This window comes from Mizuhopecten yessoensis, unplaced genomic scaffold (assembly GCF_002113885.1).
Source record: "Mizuhopecten yessoensis strain PY_sf001 unplaced genomic scaffold, ASM211388v2 scaffold7547, whole genome shotgun sequence".
In the NCBI taxonomy this organism is placed as follows: Eukaryota; Metazoa; Mollusca; class Bivalvia; order Pectinida; family Pectinidae; genus Mizuhopecten; species Mizuhopecten yessoensis.
Window position 1 is genome coordinate 1,592,642 of NW_018407102.1, and position 23,398 is coordinate 1,616,039.

At 36.7% G+C, this 23,398-nt stretch overlaps 1 protein-coding gene across 1 annotated transcript in view; it reads right to left on the bottom strand.

Moving 5' to 3' along the window:
• LOC110453909 (ATP-dependent RNA helicase DBP2-like) overlaps window positions 1–22,978 on the bottom strand; it is a 28,202-nt gene extending 5,224 nt beyond the window's left edge. The window contains exons 1-10 of the mRNA XM_021503138.1: window positions 22,789–22,978; window positions 16,809–17,340; window positions 15,561–15,657; window positions 14,951–15,084; window positions 11,981–12,052; window positions 11,591–11,729; window positions 10,326–10,486; window positions 5,447–5,619; window positions 4,171–4,287; window positions 3,891–3,952 (exon numbers count right to left, since the gene is read on the bottom strand). Coding sequence (XP_021358813.1) covers window positions 3,891–3,952; window positions 4,171–4,287; window positions 5,447–5,619; window positions 10,326–10,486; window positions 11,591–11,729; window positions 11,981–12,052; window positions 14,951–15,084; window positions 15,561–15,657; window positions 16,809–17,340; window positions 22,789–22,850 — 1,549 coding nt within the window. The 5' untranslated portion in view covers window positions 22,851–22,978. The remainder of the gene's footprint in view (window positions 1–3,890; window positions 3,953–4,170; window positions 4,288–5,446; window positions 5,620–10,325; window positions 10,487–11,590; window positions 11,730–11,980; window positions 12,053–14,950; window positions 15,085–15,560; window positions 15,658–16,808; window positions 17,341–22,788) is intronic.
• Window positions 22,979–23,398: the final 420 nt, after the last annotated feature.

Below are 23,398 nucleotides of genomic sequence, written 5' to 3' on the forward strand. Positions count from 1 at the left end.
GTTTTTGTTACATGTCTTCTCTTATTAGCCAATAGACAAACTGCGGTATAAAACATTAACAAAGGGCCCTATCTCTTTATATAGTGGGACACGAGACCCAAATTTATAATGCGACACTGCTACTTCCCAAGATACATAACTATAGGAACTTTGTTCAACGTAGGTGAAAGAACATTGAAGTTATGCCATGGACAAACTTTTGTATTAAAAATAAACAAAGTTATGCCGTGGACAAACTTAGATATAAGAAATAAACAAAGGGCCATAACTCTGTTTGTAAGGGGGCACATAACCTGATTTCAGTGCGGGAGATTCTGCCTTCCCAAGATACATAAATATGGTAAGTTTGGTCAACCTAGGTGGAACAACATGGAACTTATGCTCCGGACAAACTTCCGTATTAAAAATAAACAAAGGGCCATAACTCTATATAGAGTGGGTCACCAGACCTTATTCCATGGAATTCACTACACACGTTCAGTGGGTGATGCAGGCATACCTCAGGTTTCATCAAGATATCTTTAATGGTTTAAAGTTGATGGCCCAAACAAGAATTTACTGAAAATGTTGCATTTATTTGACCTTGAGATGAAGGTCAGTGACCTAATTCCAGTGCACTGCACACCTTCTGTGGGAGATGCAGGCATATCTCAGGTTTCATCAAGATATCTTGAATCGTTTAAAGTTGATGGCCCAGACAAGTTGTGATTGGAAGAACCAGTACAGATACAATATGTCTTCCTTCAATCGAAGGATAGACACAATTATGAAATTTATCATATAATTTAATAGGGAAAATATGTTTAGCCAGTAAAGGAACAAGATGTCAAGAGGGCCATTATGATCACCTGGATATCTAAGCAATCATGGCAAATTATTTTCATGAAATATTATACTGCAAATATTTCCAAATATTGTTTCGGTCTCCCAGTAACTTTCTTAATTTTTGGGTGGTGATGCAGTGGATAGCGCACTTGCCTTCCACCAAGGTGACCGGGGTTCGATTACCCGATTGGACATGAAAAGTTATAGGGTTACCTGCCCGACTACGTGGGTTTTACCAAGGTACTCTGTTTCCTCCCACATTAAGACCCCCGGCGCGCTAACATTCGGGCAAACAAGAGTGATTAATATAAGTTGAAATAAATTGTCTCATAATTGTTGTAAAATAAATAAAGTTTATATTTTATATAACTTTATTCCTTCTTCTGTATGAAACAAAAAACATGTAGATTTACTTCTCTACCTCCTTATTGAGCCATTCCCCCTCTGCCACCAGGGGGACCACACCCTCCATTTACACAAATTGATTCCTCTTGGCACTGTATCAAATTAAGTTATAATCCCTTCATTCCTACAGAAGGAGAATTTGGCCCCACCCCTCTGCACCCAGAGGATTCAAATTCTCTAGTTACAAAAGACGGGGTCCCTGAGACTCAAGGATTCCTCTAATCCAAATTTGGTTTAAATCCCTACATTCTTAAAGAAAGAAAATATTTTCAAGATTTACTAATACTTCCAAACTACCAAAGGACTAAGTGAACTTAAAAAATGAAAATGAACATGAATTCTAATGAGATTCACTTGGAGTAGTTTCCTGGCGTAAGGTTAATTCCCCCATCAATTTATTTACAGGCTTTGCGGCTCATAAAATTAGATGTTGATTTTGATGCTTTGTATCATAATTCATGAATAGCCAAATTGGTAAAGTATATGCTTTAAAATGTAAAGATTGTGAGTAGGATCCAAGCAGTTTTCTTTTTATTTGAAAATTTCAAATTTCAAAACAATTATAATTATAAATTTAAAACACATGCCAATACATGATTTTTATACTTCTGTTAAAAAAAGACCTTAATCATTTCACAACCGTGATGATGGTAAATATAATTACAGTTGAACTTGTTGATACCTTCAAGTAAAACGTTGACACTTGGTTAGGACATCATTACAAACATCTGTACCAAGGTTGGGGTCAAAAGCTTCACCGATATTTAAGAAGAAGTAAACAAAAGGCCCAGATGGCCTGTAACGCTCACCTATTTCTTTGGTTACATGAAACTGACATATAGGTAACTTCAGACATAAATTTGGTAACTAGAACACAAGACATTTTAATATCTCTTAAACGCTTAAGACATTGTTGTTTGAAATTTCAAATCTTAATTTTAAAGCTTTTTAACCCACATTGACCTTTGATTCCGGCTAGCACTTAAAGTTGACATTCAACCTCATTACTGAAATAAAGAAAACGATTCACAACTGTCCTACATAACATACCCAAGTATCATGACTCTAGACCAAATGCTTTTTAGGATATCGTTGTTTGAAGTTTTTAACATATTTGACCCAAATGAACTTGAAACTAGGTCAAGGTCATTTTAATGAAAACAAGAGGCCCATGGGCCTTAACGGTCACCTGATATATTCATACAGAGAGTTGATTTTGTTTTTAACACGAACAGAAATATTATTCAGTGACAAAAAAAAAGGAAACCACCTTATTCAATATCTAGCATACAGATTAAAGACTAAAAAGTATTTGAAACTAGCACCTCTGAATCTAAACAAGGAAAATGAAGAAATTTTAGCACACTGACTCCTTTGGGCCCCACCCTACAGCCCTTCGGGACTGGCTCAAAAATTTTAAAGTATTAAACTGTCAACTCAGGGTTATAATTCCAATCAAGTTATTAACATGTAATATTCAAAGTATCATTTGCCATTATAAACCATAATAAATTTTGGTTACAAATAAGAGTGTTTGATTCTACCATATCTGGGTCTTGAGAAGAAGATTTTTGAAATTCCAGTCAATTCAACCCTTTTTGGCCCCTCCCATCAGCCCCAGGGGGTCAGTCAGGGCTCATATGTGCATACCGTCAAACTGCTTCCCAATACTGATAATGCTAACCTAAATTTAATTACTTCCAATGGAAATTAAACAAATGTTGGTCCAAAATGTGATTTCCCTATATAAACTATAGTAAAGTTTAACCCTCCCAAGGGGGAAACGTGAGACCCAAAGGTCATGAAATTCACAATTTTTTGTTAGAGCACCTTAAGACCCTTCCATCTATGAAGAGTGTTTGATTCTACCATATCTGGGTCTTGAGAAGAAGATTTTTGAAATTCCAGTCAATTCAACCCTTTTTGGCCCCTCCCATCAGCCCCAGGGGGTCAGTCAGGGCTCATATGTGCATACCATCAAACTGCTACCCAATACTGATAATGCTAACCTAAATTGAATTAAATGTGATTTCCCTATATAAACTATAGTAAAGTTTAACCCTCCCCAGGGGGAAACGTGAGACCCAAAGGTCATGAAATTCACAATTTTTTGTTAGAGCACCTTAAGACCCTTCCATCTATGAAGAGCGTTTGATTCTACCATATCTGGGACTTGAGAAGATTTTTGATATTTTAGTCAATTTGACCCTTTTTGGCTGCGCCACTCAGGCCCCTGGGGGCCGGGGACCAAATTGTCAACTACTTTTGTTGACCTTTGGCCATGGAAGGTTTCTGCAAAATTTCATTGAAATTGGTTCAGGGGTTTCGGAGAAGAAGTCGAAAATGTAAATTGTTTACAGACGCACGACGACGACGACGGACAAAAGGCGATCGCAATAGGTCACTTGAGACTTTGTCTCAGGTGACATAAAACGTTAAAACACTCCATCCCAGGTACCTAATGGACTTTGTGAACATTTTAGCTCACCTGGCCCTGCTAAAATGTTCAATAGTTCATTGACAACAATTATTTTAGACAGTAATCCAAGAGAAAGTGTTTCTGTAGCAGTGACAATATTCTAATATTGAATATGGTAACTAAATGCATGAATCTGTTTTTAAAATACCAACTTCATTTGATATCGCTGTAGTTCACTTACAGTCCATAATTTGATCACGTTCACCTTGACTTTTATCCCCGTGCAGAGCATATGAAGGAATTCTGAAAAAGATATAAAGTAATTATGCTGAAAGAAAGAATTTGCTTTTTTGTAATCTGTTCAGGTCAAAGATCTCATTGAAGCAACCCTTACAAGAAATACAGCAATCATTCTCGAAATATTTTTTCAGTTTTATCAAAAAACAAGATGACCAAAAAGCCTGTATTACTCACCTATTTCATAAATAAACCACTTCCACAAGCCAACTTTTGTAACTTACCCTTTCGCCATAAGCTGAGATGAGAGTTCGTTTGCTGTTCTCTTTGTTTGAACAAAAACCAACGTCTTACATCCATCAGGGTAGTTGGTAGCAATATTCATCAGTAGTTTGCATAAACTGAAACACATTTTCAAAATTCTTAAATTCTCACAGCACAAAAAAGAACTTTAGTCATAACAGAGAGTTCCTGTAACACCAGAAACTGCAATTTGTTTAAAAAAATACTAACACTGGTGGCTAAAAAAGGAGCGTAATACTCAGATCATAAGACCAGGTTAACTGAAAAAAGTTATCTAAAAGTTTGGAGTTACCTCCGACTTCCCCATTGGCACTACCGATAAACAGTCGAGGGTCACTGTCAGTAAATCGAAATATGAGACTACCTGGAGAGAAAGCAGCAGAATTTTCTCCAGATTGTGGTGTTCCTTGGCAGGAAACACCACCTGGTCAGTCGCCGGTCCTGGCCATTGCCGAAGCTCATGACTTTCCAGCTTAACTGGTTGACTTTCAAGCTTTGCATTGTGAACGGCGTAGTCTGAGGACCTAACCTCAGACAAATCTGCCAAACTCAACTGCAGGCCAGATGCACGAGAGGAGAAACTACTCTACAATCCTAGCATGGGCGACAGCCAAAGCTGAGCAAATATCATGACCCTAGGTCCTCCAGTTCTTCAGAATAAGTCTTTCAAAAGAAAAAGTTGACGGACGGACCACAGAAGGACCAGGTGAGCTAATAATAAAGGTAAGGAAGTTGGCTAACAGGTCATTTGATGCCACAATAAAATCCAACAAGAGCTTTACAGGAATAATCTGGAAATCAAAATTCAAGACCTCATAATTTGAAAATACATCCAGATGGAGAGATAGATGGATGAACAAGATGAATACTATATATCCCCACATGTTTTTTTAACTTCACTCTATCTTAAAAGTGTTGTAGTCGTATTTACTGGAAAAAAAATTGGCCTGATAGTTCCTGGCCAGGTAAGTACATAAACATGGATTGCAAAAGACTTGGCTTTGCTCAAATGCACAACATGTTTATATACACTACCGTGAATATCGGGAAACCTTCGCCCTACGCTGGTTTTTGCCCGGTGTTAATTTCACCCTATACATTAAATCGCTATGCATAAAATGTTGCTTACTAATGTTTGCTCTAATAATAATTTTGCCCTCAGAAAAAGGTGAAAGGTAAACTGTGACGAAAATTTCCAAGTAAATTGTAGTTGGTTTCACTTAATGGAAAGAGGAGGACTGCCTGGAACTAACTTACGATTCAAATTTCCTATGATTAGCTGTCTTAATAAACTCTTCTGTTATGTCTGGGTTGGTCATCAGTTCCATACTTCCAACACGTATGTGTACAGGATCAGTGAGGTATGATTTGGCCAAAGCTTGAATTTCTCTTGGCCATGTGGCACTCCACATCAGCATTTGTCGGTTAGGCTACGAACAAAAAATGACAGTATTATTCAGGGACAGCGTTGCAGTTTTGTAATATAGTGACTTTTTTTCAATTCCTTACACAACAAGTTTAATCAAAGTAAAAGTATAACATATATACTTTCATATCTCAACAAGGGTACAGCAAGGCGAACCAATATATATATGCCCATTCCATGCCAATCTGACATACTTAAATACTTTCTGATGCATTAATGTATCTTAATGTATGAAAATTAATATGAAGTTGAGAACTATTTCTGTCCAACTTAATCTGAAGGAATATATCTATTTCACATATCCTTTTTATGACATTTAAAAAGTTGATTTCATAAAGAATTGTCTATCTCCCATTGTATATACATGTATTTCAAACCATGAAAATTGAAATTGAACGTAACAACATTAAAACAATAAATATTTCTATTGTTCATTAATTACTTGCAGTGTATATGTTTGCCAAGTCTCATCAGCTTACTGCAATATTTGACTAAATTATTGTGCAGAAACCATTGACCATTTAGATAGCAGAATGCTAATAAAATATGTGCAAGTTTTGTTAGCCTTTAAGCTAGCCACATGTACCATACCTTAGCTATCCTACAAGAATCATCACACACATGTACCATACCTAAGCTATCCTACAAAGAATGATCACACACACATATATACCATACCTTATAGCTATCCTACATGAATCATCACACACACATGTACCATACCTTATAGCTATCCTACAAAGAATCATCATACACATGTACCATACCTTATAGCTATCCTACAAAGAATGATCACACACACATGTACCATACCTTATAGCTATCCTACAAAGAATCATCACACACATGTACCATACCTTATAGCTATCCTACAAAAAATGATCACGCACACATGTACCATACCTTAGCTATCCTACATGAATGATCACACACACATGTACCATACCTAAGCTATCCTACAAAGAATCATCACACACATATACCATACCTTAGCTATCCTACAAAGAATCATCACACACATGTACCATACCTTATAGCTATCCTACAAAGAATCATCACACACATATACCATACCTTATAGCTATCCTACAAAGAATGATCACACACACATGTACCATACCTTATAGCTATCCTACAAAGAATCATCACACACATGTACCATACCTTATAGCTATCCTACAAAGAATCATCACACACATATACCATACCTTAGCTATCCTACATGAATGATCACACACATATGTACCATACCTTATAGCTATCCTACAAAGAATCATCACACACATGTACCATACTTTATAGCTATCCTACAAAGAATCATCACACACATATACCATACCTTAGCTATCCTACATGAATGATCACACACATATGTACCATACCTAAGCTATCCTACAAAGAATCATCATACACATGTACCATACCTTATAGCTATTAGCTATCCTAAAAAGAATCACCACACACATGTACCATACCTAAGCTACCCTACAAGAATCATCACACACATGTAACATACCTTATAGCTATCCTACAAAGAATGATCACACACATGTACCATACCTTATAGCTATTAGCTATCCTAAAAAGAATCACCACACACATGTACCATACCTAAGCTATCCTACATGAATCATCACACACACATGTACCATACCTTATAGCTATCCTAAAAAGAATCACCACACACATGTACCATACCTAAGCTATCCTACAAGAATCATCACACACATGTACCATACCTTATAGCTATCCTACAAAGAATCATCACACACATATACCATACCTTAGCTATCCTACATGAATGATCACACACACATGTACCATACCTTATAGCTATCCTACAAAGAATCATCACACACATGTACCATACCTTATAGCTATCCTACAAAGAATCATCACACACATATACCATACCTTAGCTATCCTACATGAATCATCACACACACATGTACCATACCTTATAGCTATCCTACAAAGAATCATCACACACATGTACCATACCTTAGCTATCCTACATGAATCATCACACACACATGTACCATACCTTATAGCTATCCTACAAAGAATCATCACACACATATACCATACCTTAGCTATCCTACATGAATCATCACACACACATGTACCATACCTTATAGCTATCCTACAAAGAATCATCACACACATATACCATACCTTAGCTATCCTACATGAATCATCACACACACATGTACCATACCTTATAGCTATCCTACAAAGAATCATCACACACATATACCATACCTTAGCTATCCTACATGAATCATCACACACACATGTACCATACCTTATAGCTATCCTACATGAATCATCACACACACATGTACCATACCTTATAGCTATCCTACAAAGAATCATCACACACATGTACCATACCTAAGCTATCCTACAAGAATCATCACACACACATGTACCATACCTAAGCTATCCTACAAAGAATCATCACACACATATACCATACCTTATAGCTATCCTACAAAGAATCATCACACACATATACCATACCTAAGCTATCCTACAAAGAATCATCACACACACATGTACCATACCTAAGCTATCCTAGAAGATTTATTGATCTCTTGCCTACAATATTTACATGTAATGATTTTCAAGATTGCATGCACCACTCATCTGGATGTCTAAATCATCGAAACAATGTATTCTCATTAACAAAAGCATTACAAATATTTTCGAATTTTGTACTTTGCTATTACATTTGATTTTCAGATCCTAAGTATGCTTCATGGTCAACTTTGATTGAAATAATAACCAAAAGGAGTACGTTTTTAAGGTGTTAGTACCCTTACTTATTCCCCCCCCCCCCTTTGATCATTGCCCCTCAGCTTCTAGGGGAGGTGCAATGATATTTTCATTTATACAACAATGGATTCCAAGGTCCCAAGGACAAAGAATGATTTGAAAGCAAATTTGCTTTAAGATCAATTTGTATTAGTATAAAACTATAGGGTCTCCTTTATAACACTGGAACTAATTTGACAGGGGTGTGGCCGTAATCAAATCCTTATAATAGCATGGGTACTGGTTTACATCTTTAAACAGATAGCAGCATCCTCAATACTTTAGGGGTTATGCTCATTACGCTCTCTGCAACACTGGAATATGTCATGGCAAAATTGAAGGCACGAAGATAGCTATTTGATTGGTCTGATGTAAAAATAACTGACCAATTGCTAGGCTGATTCCTGTCCTTTGAAGATTACACAGGAGCAACACCCTACTTGAAAGCCAGTCAATTTTACCACCATGCCATCAATCGTGAGAATCTTTTGATGTACATCAAAGGATCAAACTAGTCATCTTGTCTCATCGTCAAGGTGGCGAGTTGAGAATCCTTCAATTTTGCTAGACATTTTCCAAGTGTGCAAAAAATGTAAGGGAGTGTAACCAACGCAGTATCAAGGATCAATGGGATAGCAGTAGTTTATATTCTATGAGGATGTGGATCTTTACATACTTGCCAATCCTCCTTATTTAGGAAGGACTCCTGATTTTGGACCCTTAAACTGAGTATTTTCAACCAGTGAATATGCTTAACCGTTCCTATATTCTAAGATCTTATGATTTCATCTTAACCCTTAGGCTGCTACATTGATTTCTATGTAAAGGGACACCACTGCTGAATTAATTATTGAAATTTAAATTTATTTACTTGATTTTTCAAATGTGCATAACTTGGAAAATATTTGTTATATGTAAAAAAAAGTTGTATGAAAATTGTTCGTTGTTGTCTCTGTGATTGGCAAATGATAACAGAGATTATAAACTTCATTTTTGACATAAGACGCTGTATATTTACACGGAGATTCTCAGGTAAAAAGGTCAGGTATTTCGTAAAGAATTGCATGTGCTTTTCTACAGGTTTCAGGTCGCCATTCAATACATTCACTGTCACAGTCGGCATATAGATATATCTTAGCTAGGGTCTAGTTTATGATTAAATCACTGATAAAAAGTTTAAAGAAATAAATTGGCTCAAAACGCATCAATGTCAATGTTCAATTCGGCCTCACCTGCAGACGACATGTGCGCCTCAGTCCGCCGATATTTTCCTGTTTGCGTAGGGCACAAAGCTGTTTATTGGAAAGTAACCTATTATGTTACACCGAAGTATTTCAACATCAACCGTGTCAAACCCTTCAAAACCTTTATTATCATCGAAGGTGACAACGGAGAATAAATGTTTACCATCATATTCATCGCTTCAATCTACGCGTCCGGCATTTTTATGATGTTTTTTTTTCGATTTGAAATTCTCTCGCACACCTTTGGTTATTACTAGTGTACACTGCCGTGAATATCGAAAGTAATGACAAAACAACCAATCAGAAGCCTTCTACTATACAGGTTTGGGTTTGGTATAGCAACAACCCGACTTCACACTTCCTGGCTACTGATCAGACCGAGAAACGACATATGCCGTGGGTAGCACTGACGACCCGACTTTTCAAAACGACATATGCCGTGCGTAGCAGCCTAAGGCTTAAAGAATAACTGAAAATATGTCATTTTACAGGGTTGTCTCTAGGGGGTGTATACACACATTTTATCTATGTTTTAGTTTTGAGCAGAATCCCCCCCCCTCCATGTAAATTTCACAAAATTGGCAAGTATGTCTTTACTGTTTCCATCTAATGACTAAGGTACTTGTCTTTTCATGCTGTGGTTATTCACCTTTACGTGTCGTAGAATCTGTTTAATTTGAATCTCAAATCCCATGTCCAGCATTCTGTCAGCCTCATCAAGCACCACGTAAGAACACCTATTAAGGTTCATTTGTCCTCTTGTCAGATAGTCATTCAATCTTCCTGGTGTTGCAATACAAATATCTGCACCTGAAAAACATTAAATATTCCTGGTGTTGCAATACAAATATCTGCACCTGAAAAACAACAAATATTCCTGGTGTTGCAATACAAATATCTGCACTATTATGCAAAATTTAACAAGCAGCCCAGACCTGCTGCAGTGTTCGCTTGAACCATTTTTCAGCTAATATACCTGTATGCAGATTACGTGAGCTTAACCATTGAACATTTTTTCCCCGATCAGTAAATAAGTTACATGATATGGTCAAGCTTGTTTCCTCATGGCAACAGTAGCCGTTATACATTTAGCAGCATATAACGAAAACAATTAAAATGAGCTTCTAAATCTAATAAGGTGTGAAAGTTTTGAATTATCTGGCCCTGTTAATCTTAATTGTGAGTAATAGGAAATTGTCGAATCTGCTCACGTATCCACCTGTCTTATACATTTACTCTATAACATAACTTTATTAAGTAAAACCAGTGACCATACTTGATGTGATTCAATATAAAGACATACCTAGGAATCTTTTTGATCAAACTTTTAAGAAGTCGAACGGCTCCTTCAGACAAAAACAGTCAAACAACAACAGAATGTCAATACCAAGGCAAAGTATTGCAAGGAAATCAATAATCCCCCACAGGTATTTTTTTTCCAGTATTTTCTGTACGGTATATACACCTAGATCCCAGTGACATACTTCTTGTAGCTCAGCCATTCCAAGATGTACTTGAATATCAACTATGGCAACTCCAGGTAAAATAGTATCAAAGATATGCCCCCAACAAACTTTTCAAACCATAGGTCACAGCCAATACTTTTTGAACTGGACACTATTTCTTAATTAATTTTTATAAATAACAAGCAAATTCGTGGAATTTATATCCCCCGTTTGCAGGACATATTGTAGGTAAACATTATTGATGTTACCTCCCTGTCTGATCTCTTTTGAGAACCAAGTAATTAAATTTGTTTGGCCTAGGCTCTTGGACAAATATATTTCCCCTAAGCTTCTTAGTTATTTCGAAAAAAGGTGTTTAATGAAAAATATTACACTTGACAGACAGCCAGCATATACCATCATATAAACTCACAGGCAGTTTTATAATGTCAAGTGATCAAACATTTACCTCTTAAGTCACTCAGCTGTCTTCGAACTGCGGCCCCTCCGTATGCACAGCCACTTCTGATACCGAATTCTGGAGCAATTTCTTTGACAACACTTTCCACTTGTTGTGTTAACTCCCTTGTAGGAGACATCACCAGCACCTTCAATACAGACAAGAAGCCCAAGGGTGTGAACACCTTCCGAGTTAAGTTAGTATTCATTGTTGAGATGTAAAGTAGGAAAAGTGTAAACAAAGAAATTTGACTTTTGTCATGTCAAAAATGAAATTGAATGGGGGCAGGGCGTTGGGTTGGGGGGTGTTTAAAAGATAATGTTGTTTCTTTCCTTCCAGCAAAATTTGTATGTACCTTGTAGATTACTTAAATAGTAATAACACATGCATAATACTTACAGAGGGACTAATCTCACTTGGGTTCCTTCCTATGCGTTGTTTCATTATATGCAGAATGGCAGGCAAAACAAACTGTAAAATGAAAAAATAAGTGAAAATGAAATCACAAATCAAATGTGACAATAAAACAAGAGGCCTTTCAGCCTAAATAACTTGCATACTCTTTACTTATATTACCTAGTATATATATATATAGTCGAATCTGCTCAAGCGACCATCTGTATTAAACGACCATCTGTTTTAAGCGACCACTTTGTATTCCTCCCAACCATTTTTACTATGTAATTTAATCGTATTAAGTGACCATCTGTCCAACGCAACCAGCGAATACCAAATACTGACCACAAAATTACATTAAACGACCACATTTGATACATTTTAGTAACCACATTTGAAATAGCTGTGCGACTCCAAATTTGCGACCATCACCACATTTGACGAAGGGCTACTTAATGATCTTCTCACCAAGTTCAGTGAACAAATTTGACAAAACCAATTTCCAAACTTATAATAAATACACTATGTGCAGAACCAAATAAAAAGTCATTTTTTGAACTGCCGATATTGTTGATTTACAAATGAAGCAGTGAATATATTGACCGATATATCGCAGTTGAGCAAAACCATTTTGATTGCATGCATATGAGTGTGCTGCTAATAGGCAATGTAACCTTTATCCCTAGGATATCCTCATCTGATTGGCTGAAGTTCACTGGCAGGTTTTCTTTCTAGAAAACGGGTCTGTTTAGAGATGTTCACGACAACACTCAATCACGAAATTAACATTAAATATCAGCGCAACTGTGCACTAAACATGTTTATGTTAGCACACATATCGTTTTTAATTCCTCATTAATATTAAAAGCCTTTAATTATATAATAACATCCCTGAACTTCTAAATGCCGAAGTACTAACTACAATAATACCGGCCCTTTTTTTGACAACATGCTGTTGGCTTCATTAGGTTAATTTTTTAATTGAACTTTTTCCAGTTTTCCTTGTGAAATAAAGGAATAATACATGTCAACCCATCTGTTGGACCACCACAGGAACCACTTACACTTCAATGACTATACTGTTTATTCTAAGTGAAATGACAATTCTTCTCAAACATCTTAGTTGTTTGTTTACTGTCATAATTATCACCTGACTATTGTTTAGTTATTCACCTGATCTGTTGTTTTAAACTAACTGTATAGTATACGTGTGTAAATGTGCGCTTGGGGTGGTGGTCTGTTTACAGTAGTTTGAATTAGGAGTCGTTTGTGCAATTCTGTACAAAAATAAATATGGTCAAACTTTATTAAAAGACTACTCTTATTTAACTGATTTTATTGGGCCAATTCCCTTTTACCTGCTGAGCATATTTCAGCAAGAGACCCAATAGGCCTATTCTGCTCATCCATTTTTCATCTCAGATTTGCGACATTCAAAGAGTTTCAAGGTCAGATTTATCTGAATAGGCTAAATACAATTACATATTATGGATCTTTGATGAAAGATTCTATTACCCGACATCACTATGTACCTTTAAAGATGGTCTATGTCTAAGATGGTCTATGTCTTTTATTCTGACCCTATACTTCGAAACACTTTATTTCATAACACTATACAACAACTTTCATGACTCTAGATCTAGAACTCTGGGTTATTCAGAAGATATTTTTTAATGGTGAACAAATGAGCCAAGTAACCTTGAAAGTGGGTCAAGGCCATTAATTTCAGCATGTTACTGGCCAAATATCATCAACCTAGGCCTCTTGCATTGGTTATTCAGATGTTAGTTGAAGGTTTTAAATACTTAAACCCTGGGACCATAAATACATGTTGAGGTTATTTATTTGAGCAAAACTTATGGTCTTTATCATTGCATGCTCCTTTTAAGCTACATGAAAATATCATCACCCAAGACTGCTTGGTTATTGACAAGAAGTTGTTTGAAGGTTTAAACAAACTTGACCACTGTTACTTAATTATTTGAGACATTTTTTAATTAAGTCATTTAAGAGGCTATATATGCTATCTATTCCTGTATCACTAACCTGTTATTCATTTTACATCTGTGAGCTTAAAAGAGGGTAAAGGTCAAATTTATTTAAATAGGCTATTAGCTAGTTGCCATCGTTCTACACATAATAGGTCTCCACAACTTTCTATCTGATCTTCAAAACTGGTCTAGGCCATTCATTCAGATGCCTGATTTCATAGCAATGCAATTGAAATATAAGCCAGTTATTATTAACCTCGGTCTCCTAGTTATTCTGATATAAAGTTGTATCAAGGTTCCAACAAAATATTTATTCTTTGTCAGTTATCATCTGAACATGCAAAAATCTATACAGCAATGGAGACCTTGACCTTGAGTAAGCTAGTAAGTCATGCCCAGAATTCAAGGATTCTTTGCTTTCCTTTGGCAACACTTTGTGTGATTGGGCCAGGCCAGTTCATGACAGATGGCTAAATCCCCCTCCCCCGTATCTGTCCCAATAGTGCCACACCCTAGGCCTTTGTTTGTAAAGCAACGAGTCTCATTGGCCAAAGAATCCTTCAAAATGAATATAAAATCTGTTTATTTTAATCTGTTCATTATTTTCCATATTTCACCTGGTCCTCTGCCCTCAGGGCAGTACACACTCTTCTTTTTTGAACATGTTTTATAACAAATTAAGTTCAAATCAGCTCATGCATCTATGTACAGAGAGAAAAGTAATTTCAACTCCCTATCAGGCTGTCAACAAATGCAGCCACTAGTGTGATACTGAAATTCCAGTTTTAGTAAGCTTAAGGCGACCATTACCTTTGATCGACTACATCCATGTAAGGCAAACATACTTGTGAAGTTTCGTAAAAATCAGTCATATAAATTATAAATGTGGCCATATGTCCAGGATGCAATTTCCATTTGGGAATCTTTCTGCAAAAATCATCAAATTTATGATTTTGTTATACACATTTATAATTGTACTTACTCCAAGTGTCTTTCCGGAACCAGTCTTTGCAATTCCTACCATGTCACGGCCAGACAAGGCTACTGGCCAAGTCACCGACTGGATAGGAAAGGGTTCTTTCCACCCCTTTTGTCTGATCAGACTCAGTAATTGCTCTGCAATTAATGAAATATGTAATTTAGAGACCTTGCATACCTTCCAATCCTTTCACTTCATGAATCCAAGAGTGGAATATTTGATGTATCTACTGGTAGCCTTTAAATACCCTTCTACAACTGATCCTAGGCCTGACATATCTGTGATTATCTATATACTACAAACTGACATCATATTCCCCGGAGTCTGTCGTTAAAGCTAGGATGATATATATAATTAGGTTAATCCTAAACCAACATTTTTCCTTTTAATTTAGACTGACACTGTAGGAGTCTAAAACACTTCTTCATCAGAGGGCGTTCTTTTCAGCTTGAAAAATTATGGAAATTGCCAATTTTACCCTAATGTGGAATTCAGATTTTATTTGTTTGGCATTTAACACCCATGCAACATCTGAGGTAATATGAAGAATTTATAGAAATCTTGAGCCATTTTGAGCCAACTGGACATATTGAGTACTCAGTGCAATACTTACCCATGCCAGTTATTTCATCAAAAGACAAAATAGGCTTGATATCTTTGGATCCCATCATATTAATTTTGTTATCTGCATAAAATCTTTCTATTTCTTCCTGTAAACAATACACAAATAATTACTGACCTGACCGACGACATTAGGACTTTTTGATATCAACAATCATTGATATATACATGTACAAACTAGATACAGTTAGTTTTGGCCAATAATAATATGTCAGATTTAGTCAAAGCAAGTGTCAAATCAAAGACTTGAAAGAGATGAGTTTTCATGATATTTCTTTGATTTGGTCTGGCTTTGGTTTCCTATTAACAGCTAAGGTCACTTAATTATAAGGACATTGATATTTTTATGAGTCTCATTATATATGTTTGAAGAAAAGATAATGTACATGTTGAGGCAACATCATGAGGTAAAACCTATATAGAACAGTATTCAAATTAAACTTAATGGTAGCTTATATAATTATAGATTGACCAATAGAAAATCACTGTTGCATTTACCTAGAGCTAGGTAAATTGTATCTCAAACAGAGGGCAAGATGTGTGAAATCTGACATGAGGCTTAAGCTTTGCCAATTACTAACGTCAAATATGATATCCTGTGGATTGATATTTTGTTGTGTATTTTGCATCACACAGGAGTGATTAATTATTCTCCCACCCTTCACAGGTGTGTCTTCCGGTTTAGCCGGGAAAGATCAGCTTGTCACCCCCTAGGGGGAGATAGCCTTATGCTGATTAGCACGTGTTCGATTGTGACGTCATTCATACCCCAAATGTGTTTTTGTTTACACTACTGTCGGTGGAGTTGTGACTGAAATAATAGGATGGGAGAAAAACAATCATCCCCTACCTTGAGGGTGTGACAAAGAAATCTCCAACCCTCGGGGTGATTTATTTTGGTTGTCTAACCCTCGGCAGAGCCTCGGGTTAGACAACCAAAAAAAAATCACCCCGAGGGTTGGAGATTAATTCTCTATCACACCCTCAAGGTAGGGGAAGATTCTATTATTCTCCCATTCTTGAAATCTTCCTCAGACATATTACATTGCATGCCTATACTACTATATATATCTGTCTGAAAATGAAGCACACACAACTACAGACCAAGAGCCGGGGAACCTACATATATACATGAACTTTGAGAAAGATACTTCCGGTACAATTGTTTAAGGTAGGACAAGAGACAAACCAGTGAAACCACAGTGTTTACAGGGCAAAGGACATTTTTGGATGAACTTACTTGTGTTCGTGTAGCAGTGTTTGAGTGCTCCTCATACACATCCTTCAAGATGTTTGGATCAAAGCCTGGAGAATCGACAGGCCCTTCGAAGTCGAAACCTGTTGTGTTTGATCCCCTATCAAAACCACCAATGTTACTATTTCTCGGTCGATAACTGGAACTACCAGTGTCATTGTAATCTTGGCTGCTGTATGATCTCGGTTGACTTCTGAAACTGTCTGTCACATTGTAATCTTGGCTGCTGTATGATCTCGGTTGACTTCTGGGACTGCCTGTCACATTGTAATCGTGGCTGCTGTATGATCTCGGTTGACTACTTGAACTACTAGTGTCATTGTAACTGCTGTATGATTTTGGATTAGCAGTATTTTTAATGTTTGATTCCTCTAACATGTTTCGATAGTACTGATTGTTCTCCGGAACATGTGAAACATCTTCCCATTTATCCAAGATACTTTTGTTATCTTCATTTTCATGCTCCATGCTTTTTGTTTCTGCATCTTTACTTAACAAGAGAGTACAGCTGTGGAAACTACAATAGAAAATATATGCAAAATTATTGGTGTACATGTGCCTATACATCAAAATTAAATATAATAATTTCCTAGATGCTACATTGACAATTCATGTTATTTGAAATATGGTTTTACACCATATCTGATTCTCCATTCAAAAACTTTGAAACAGAAATACCTTATTAACGAGAAATACTACAGTGCAGTGCTCCAGACTGCTTGCGTGAATGCGTATTCACGCACAATAATTCACAAATTATGCAAAAGAAAAATGAGTTTTGCTTAATTCACGCAAGCAAAATCTGAAACATTGCATCAGTCTTTGGCATGGGTCAGTGGTAAATTTTAGAGTGTTCATTTATTCCTTAAAACCATAATTGCCAACAACAGAAAATGGATGAATATTTATTAACAACCGATAGTGGTCGTAATTGGTTTTGAACGGAAACCATCACATTTAGGCTTTATTCTCCAACATAGAAATAAGACTGACATGTTTGACATATCCTTTTTAATGTCTAATATGTAAAAGACATGTAACGTGGGGTTTTCTTCGAACTGGCGCTGTAAAGATCAAAATATTGACGAGTCGTACACGCATGTGTGTGCACGTTCGTGGTATTTCCAGCATTTTTAAGTTTCCTCCGACATTCATTGCAATACAAAAACACTTTCGTATGTCTATATAGCTATAATACATTATCTTTGGATCTAGCAGATTTGAAAGTAAACCATTGCGAGATAGGCGACTTGAAATGTGCAGACGCCTTGCATTTGACATACTTCTCGTCATCGTCTCTGTCTGTCATTTTGGTTTGTTGATTGCTAAAACTATTTTTTCTTTAAGAGTTCCAGCAAGGGAGAGTACAAAATGAAAAGTATCGCAGGTATCACGACAGTCTTGCCGCATGGGTGCATCGTATTGCAGCCCTTGTGATCCAATACATTGATGCATCGTATTGCGGCCCTTGTGATCCAATACATTGATGCATCAGTGAATCGTTACATCCCTAATTTTAATTTCTTTTTGTTTTATAGCTATAACAGGTTTTACACCCTCAGTGGTATACACGATAATCTATGGAAATTTTTATAACTTTTGCTAGGCAAGAAAAAAAATCCTGTCGATTAGAAAAAAGATTGAAAGTCAGCAGCACAGTACCTTTAACTAGCAGCTCAAACCCTTAAAAAACTTGGAGCAAGTTTATTCCTTAAGAAGAAGTATGTCACTCTGGTAAAATAGATCAGCTCCTTACTGACTCTAAGTTAGTGCTAGGGAGTCTCTTTCTCTGTGGTAAATTAAAGTAGAAGATTTCCTATTTCAAAATAAAATGGTTACCCAAATGGAGGATTATTACCCATATGCGCTGTTGTGCCCAACCTGTACATGTGGTATCAGGTTGTTTCACCCTAAATCCTGTTCGCCCGAGTCCTTTTGCACTAAGTTGTTTTGCCCTAAAAATATCTTTAATGGTGATTTTTTTAAGTCCTGTTCAGTTGTGTATGCCTAACATAGTCTTAATTTGAAGTTTTTCTAGGTCTCCTTTAGCTTTTTGTTTTGGCTATAAGACTTGTTCGATTTGTACGTGATCGACCAGATCTGCATATATATATATATATACAATATATTTTAGGGAATTATTTTCGGCAAGACATTTACGTCTACTTACATTATTTTGTACGTCTACCAAATAATTGACCTTCTTCATCATATTGAAGATTATATGTCAATGTAGGGTTGTGAGGGTGTGTGCATGGCAAAGAAGGATGTGTAGCCGTGTGTATGAAATACTAATGATTTAGAGAGTGAAGTTTGGTTTTAAAGGTGTCAAAAGATTCTGAAGTTACCAGCCGGTCAGGAGGCAGTTTATTGCACTCTGGGATAGTTCTGGGAAAGAAAGAGAATTTACGACAGTCAGCTTTACAGTGAGGAATCTGATAGGAGAGATGATGAGAATGCCTGGATAGTTGTAACTGTGGTGTCAAGTGGAGGTCTTTATTGAATGGCAACTTTATTGTGTGATATTTTATACATCATAGCAAGATGTCTATCAGCGAGGCTGGGCAAGTTAAGATGTTGGATCATGTCACTAACGCTGGAGGTGTTATGGTAGCGGTAAGTGACAAATTTTTGCTTGTAAAAATAACGGACTTTCATCAAATTTTGTAGTGAAACTTGAAAAAGTAAGAATTTTTAATAATTAAAAACATTTCAACTGAAATTCTTATTCATATCTTTAAATATATATATTAGGATGAAACAACCTTGGGCAACTGGATTTAGGGTAGCTTCAGATATTTTTATATATTGCGTCGTCAGAGCAATGAAGCGATTCTATGCCAACTAATGGAGCAAAATCAAAAGTGCTTATCTGTATGATTACATATTATTCACGCCTCAGATGAGTATAATGTTATCAAAATATTGCAAAATTGTTCAAAAAATGAATCCTTGCCAATGAAAACAAGAGGCACAAAGGGCCTGTATCACTCACCTGTTTCTTTGGTTACATGGAACTGTTATATATAGCTAACTTCAGACCAAATTTGGTAACTAGAACACAAGCATTTTAACATCTCTGAAACGCTTTTTAAGATATTGTTGTTTGAAATTTGAAATTTGAATACTTTTAATCCACGTTGACCTTTGATTCCGGCTAGCACTTTAAGTTAACATTTGACCTCATTACTTAAATAAAGAAAACGATGCACAGCTGGTCTACATGACTGACATATACCCAAGTATCATGGCTCTAGACCAAATTCTTCTCAGGATATTGTTGTTTGAAGTTTTCAACATATTTGACCCCTGTGACCTTGAAAGTAGGTCAAGGTTACTTTAATGAGAAGACTTCATAGCAATCCATCCCTGGTACCTACTGGCCAACTATCATGACCCTGGGGCTTATGGAACTTGAGAAGAAGACTGTTAAGGCTTTTAACCCATGTTGACGTTTGACCCCTGACTAGCACTTACATTTTGTATGTTGACCTTTCAACCTCAATACTGTAATTAAGAAAGATATTCGCACTGCTGGTCTCCATAGCATACCCAAGTATCATGACTAGAGTCCAAATGGTTCTTAGGATATTTTGGTTGAAGTTTTTTACATATTTGACCCCTGTGATCTTGAAACTAGGTCAAGGTCATTTTAATGAGCACACGTTAAAGCACTGCATCCCAGGATCCTACTTGCCAAATATGGAACTTGAGAAAAAGATTGTCAAAGGTTTTAACCCATGGCCCCCAACTAGCACTTAAAGTTGACTTTTGACCTCATTACTGTTGTTTAGAAAAATATTTGCACTGCTGGTCTATATAACAGGTACTGGCCATATATCATGACCCTGGGCCTTATGGAACTTGATAAGAAGATTGTAAAAGGTTTTAACCAATGTTGACGTTTGACCCCTGACTAGCACTTAAAGTTGACCTTTGAACTCATTACTGTAGTTGAGGAAAAGATTTGCACTGCTATTCTACATAATATACCCAAGTATCATGGCTCTAGTCCAAATGGTTCTTAGGATATTGGTGTTTGAAGTTTTTAACATATTTGACCCCTGTGACCTTGAAAGTAGGTCAAAGTCATTTTAATGTGAAAAATGTATAGCACTTCATCCCTGATATCTACTGGTCAAATATCATGAACCTACTGTAGGTCCTCTTGTTCTTAAGAAGAAGTCATTCAAAAGAAAAAGTTGCCGGACGACATAAGCTTCCGGCCAGGTGAGCTAAAACATCTTTCACAAAATTAGCCAAGTCTGTCTTGGGGAAGAAAGTAGAAACGACCGTCATGACAGATTATGCGTGATGTTATCTCAATTATTAATTTCCATATTTGGTCGTGACACCCATATATAGACGTCTGACCTTTATCGGAAGAGAAACAAACTTTCCAACATGGCGGTCAATTAAGATTTTCGATTGCGCTTGCTATGGATGTGGAGCAATGTGCTGTGAATTCTCCCCAGTGTGATTCCAGTCCTATAATCATCTGATAAGAACAAATAGTGACTTTGGTTGGCACCTCAGTATACAAGGCATGGTATTATAAGGTCGGGGAAAACCACTAACTTGCATATAATATGCAAACTCGCCTATTACATTGTTGGTCCAAGTCGCATTTATTCAGTCATAAAACATAATACAAATACAAAAATAAACTTTATTTGCATGTGGGAAAGTACCAAAAATAGATGCAATACTTCCGGTCAAGTTCCTAAGTAGCCAACGCTTTCAGTAAACATCTTTTAGCAAAATATTATTTACCTTGTCGTAAATTAATGCGATTTTTAATAATATCTTGCAAAGGTTCAATCTGATTAAAATCATGTTACATGGCTTCGTTAACTTCATACTACGGTTACTATTAAAGCGATTTGGGTTATTTTTAGTAACAAATCCATACTCCGACTGGCGTATAATAGGCGAGTTTTCGTATACTCTTTATTAAGACATTTAGATGAACTTCCAAATTTTATACACAAACCAAATTCATAGAATAGGCAGGGGCTGGTGTGGCTGGAGGCGGCACAGTACCTCACTTCCGGTCCTGACTTGGTGATGCTGTACGATGAGTGTTAGGTTAAGGCATTATTAGGCATAGGAGCCGTCTTACAAAAACTAGACTTATACAGTTAATATATATAGGATAGACGGCCCCTTCTCCAAACTTTCCCCCTCTTCTACTCTTTTACTCCATACTTTATCCCTTCTACTCATTTTCCTTTCTGTTCTTCGTCTGCTGGATAACCGAAATACGCAGTAGTGAAGCGGACGTAAAACCTATCAATCAATCAATCAAATATACGCAAGTTGGTGGTTTTCCCCAACCTGATTAGGAAGAACGGGGGAAGATAGAACTCCATAAAGAGATGGTATTACCTACTGCCATTATTTCTGTATGTGAATTAGTATTCTGTAACGAGACTCTTAGCTTAGTCTCCGAGGTCTAACGTCAAACATATTACCATCATATTCACACAGGGCTTGCTCCATTATAAGGCATGGGATTGATTTAATACCCGGCCGGGAATTAATATTAATACTAGATTTAGGGAAAGGACACGTAGCGCGAACGGGATTTAATCCGAAACGACCCGGATCCGTACATCCGTAGGCCCTAAGCATGTAAGCCAAACCAGTTTGGGACGAATCGTCTGTTATGGAATTCTGGGGAACTCCCTACTTGCATTCTCCATATATGTAAAGTCGATTGAAGAGTATTCATGTACATACAGAGTATTCATGTACACACAACAATAATCCTACTTTTGAACAAATTATTACACACTTGTTCATTAATAACATCATTGTTTGTCGAAGTAGCTTACGCAACGAGTGGACCATGTGGTTCCCGTTATATATCATACGAGTTGATACCATCTATTGTAAAATACAATAATGAATTAATTACCTACTAAGAAAAAACATACAATATATCCTTTTCATAACATTATACCTTTTCAATGGCTTGTATGGAGATTTTGTTCTCAAGAACGCACTGAGCACACGTGCAGCCATTTCTGTGTCCTTGGGCAGAGCACTCGTTACTCCTCGGTCCTCGACCTCCGTAAACGAAAAGGTCGTTCGGAACACTTCGGGTGAGGACAAGGGTACATTCGCGTTACCGGTTGAAACGGTTGAACCGGTTGAACCTGTAACGAAAACGACAGGTACAGATTTGGACCGAGGCTGTCCTCAGGAAAATTTGGTACGTGTAGATTGAGGGGTCCAGACGTACCTGGCCGAAACTAAACTGCTGAATATTGCTAGTTTGCGTTATTTCTTTCTAAAACAATGTCAAGCCACATGTATTTTTTAAGATACGATATGTAATTTAGTGGACGCGTTTTCTTTACAGGTTCAACCGTTTCAACCGGTAACGCGAATGTAGCCTTATAAACGGGAGCTGTGCACGGTAAAGCATTAATTCGGAAGTCTCAGTTTCGTATTTCTTAACCGGAAATGAAGTATGTGAAAGTGAAAGTAGGAGTTTAATGCCACCAAATATTAATATATGTCTGGTTATAGCGGTATTAACATTATTTTAAAAGGTTTAGCATTATAAA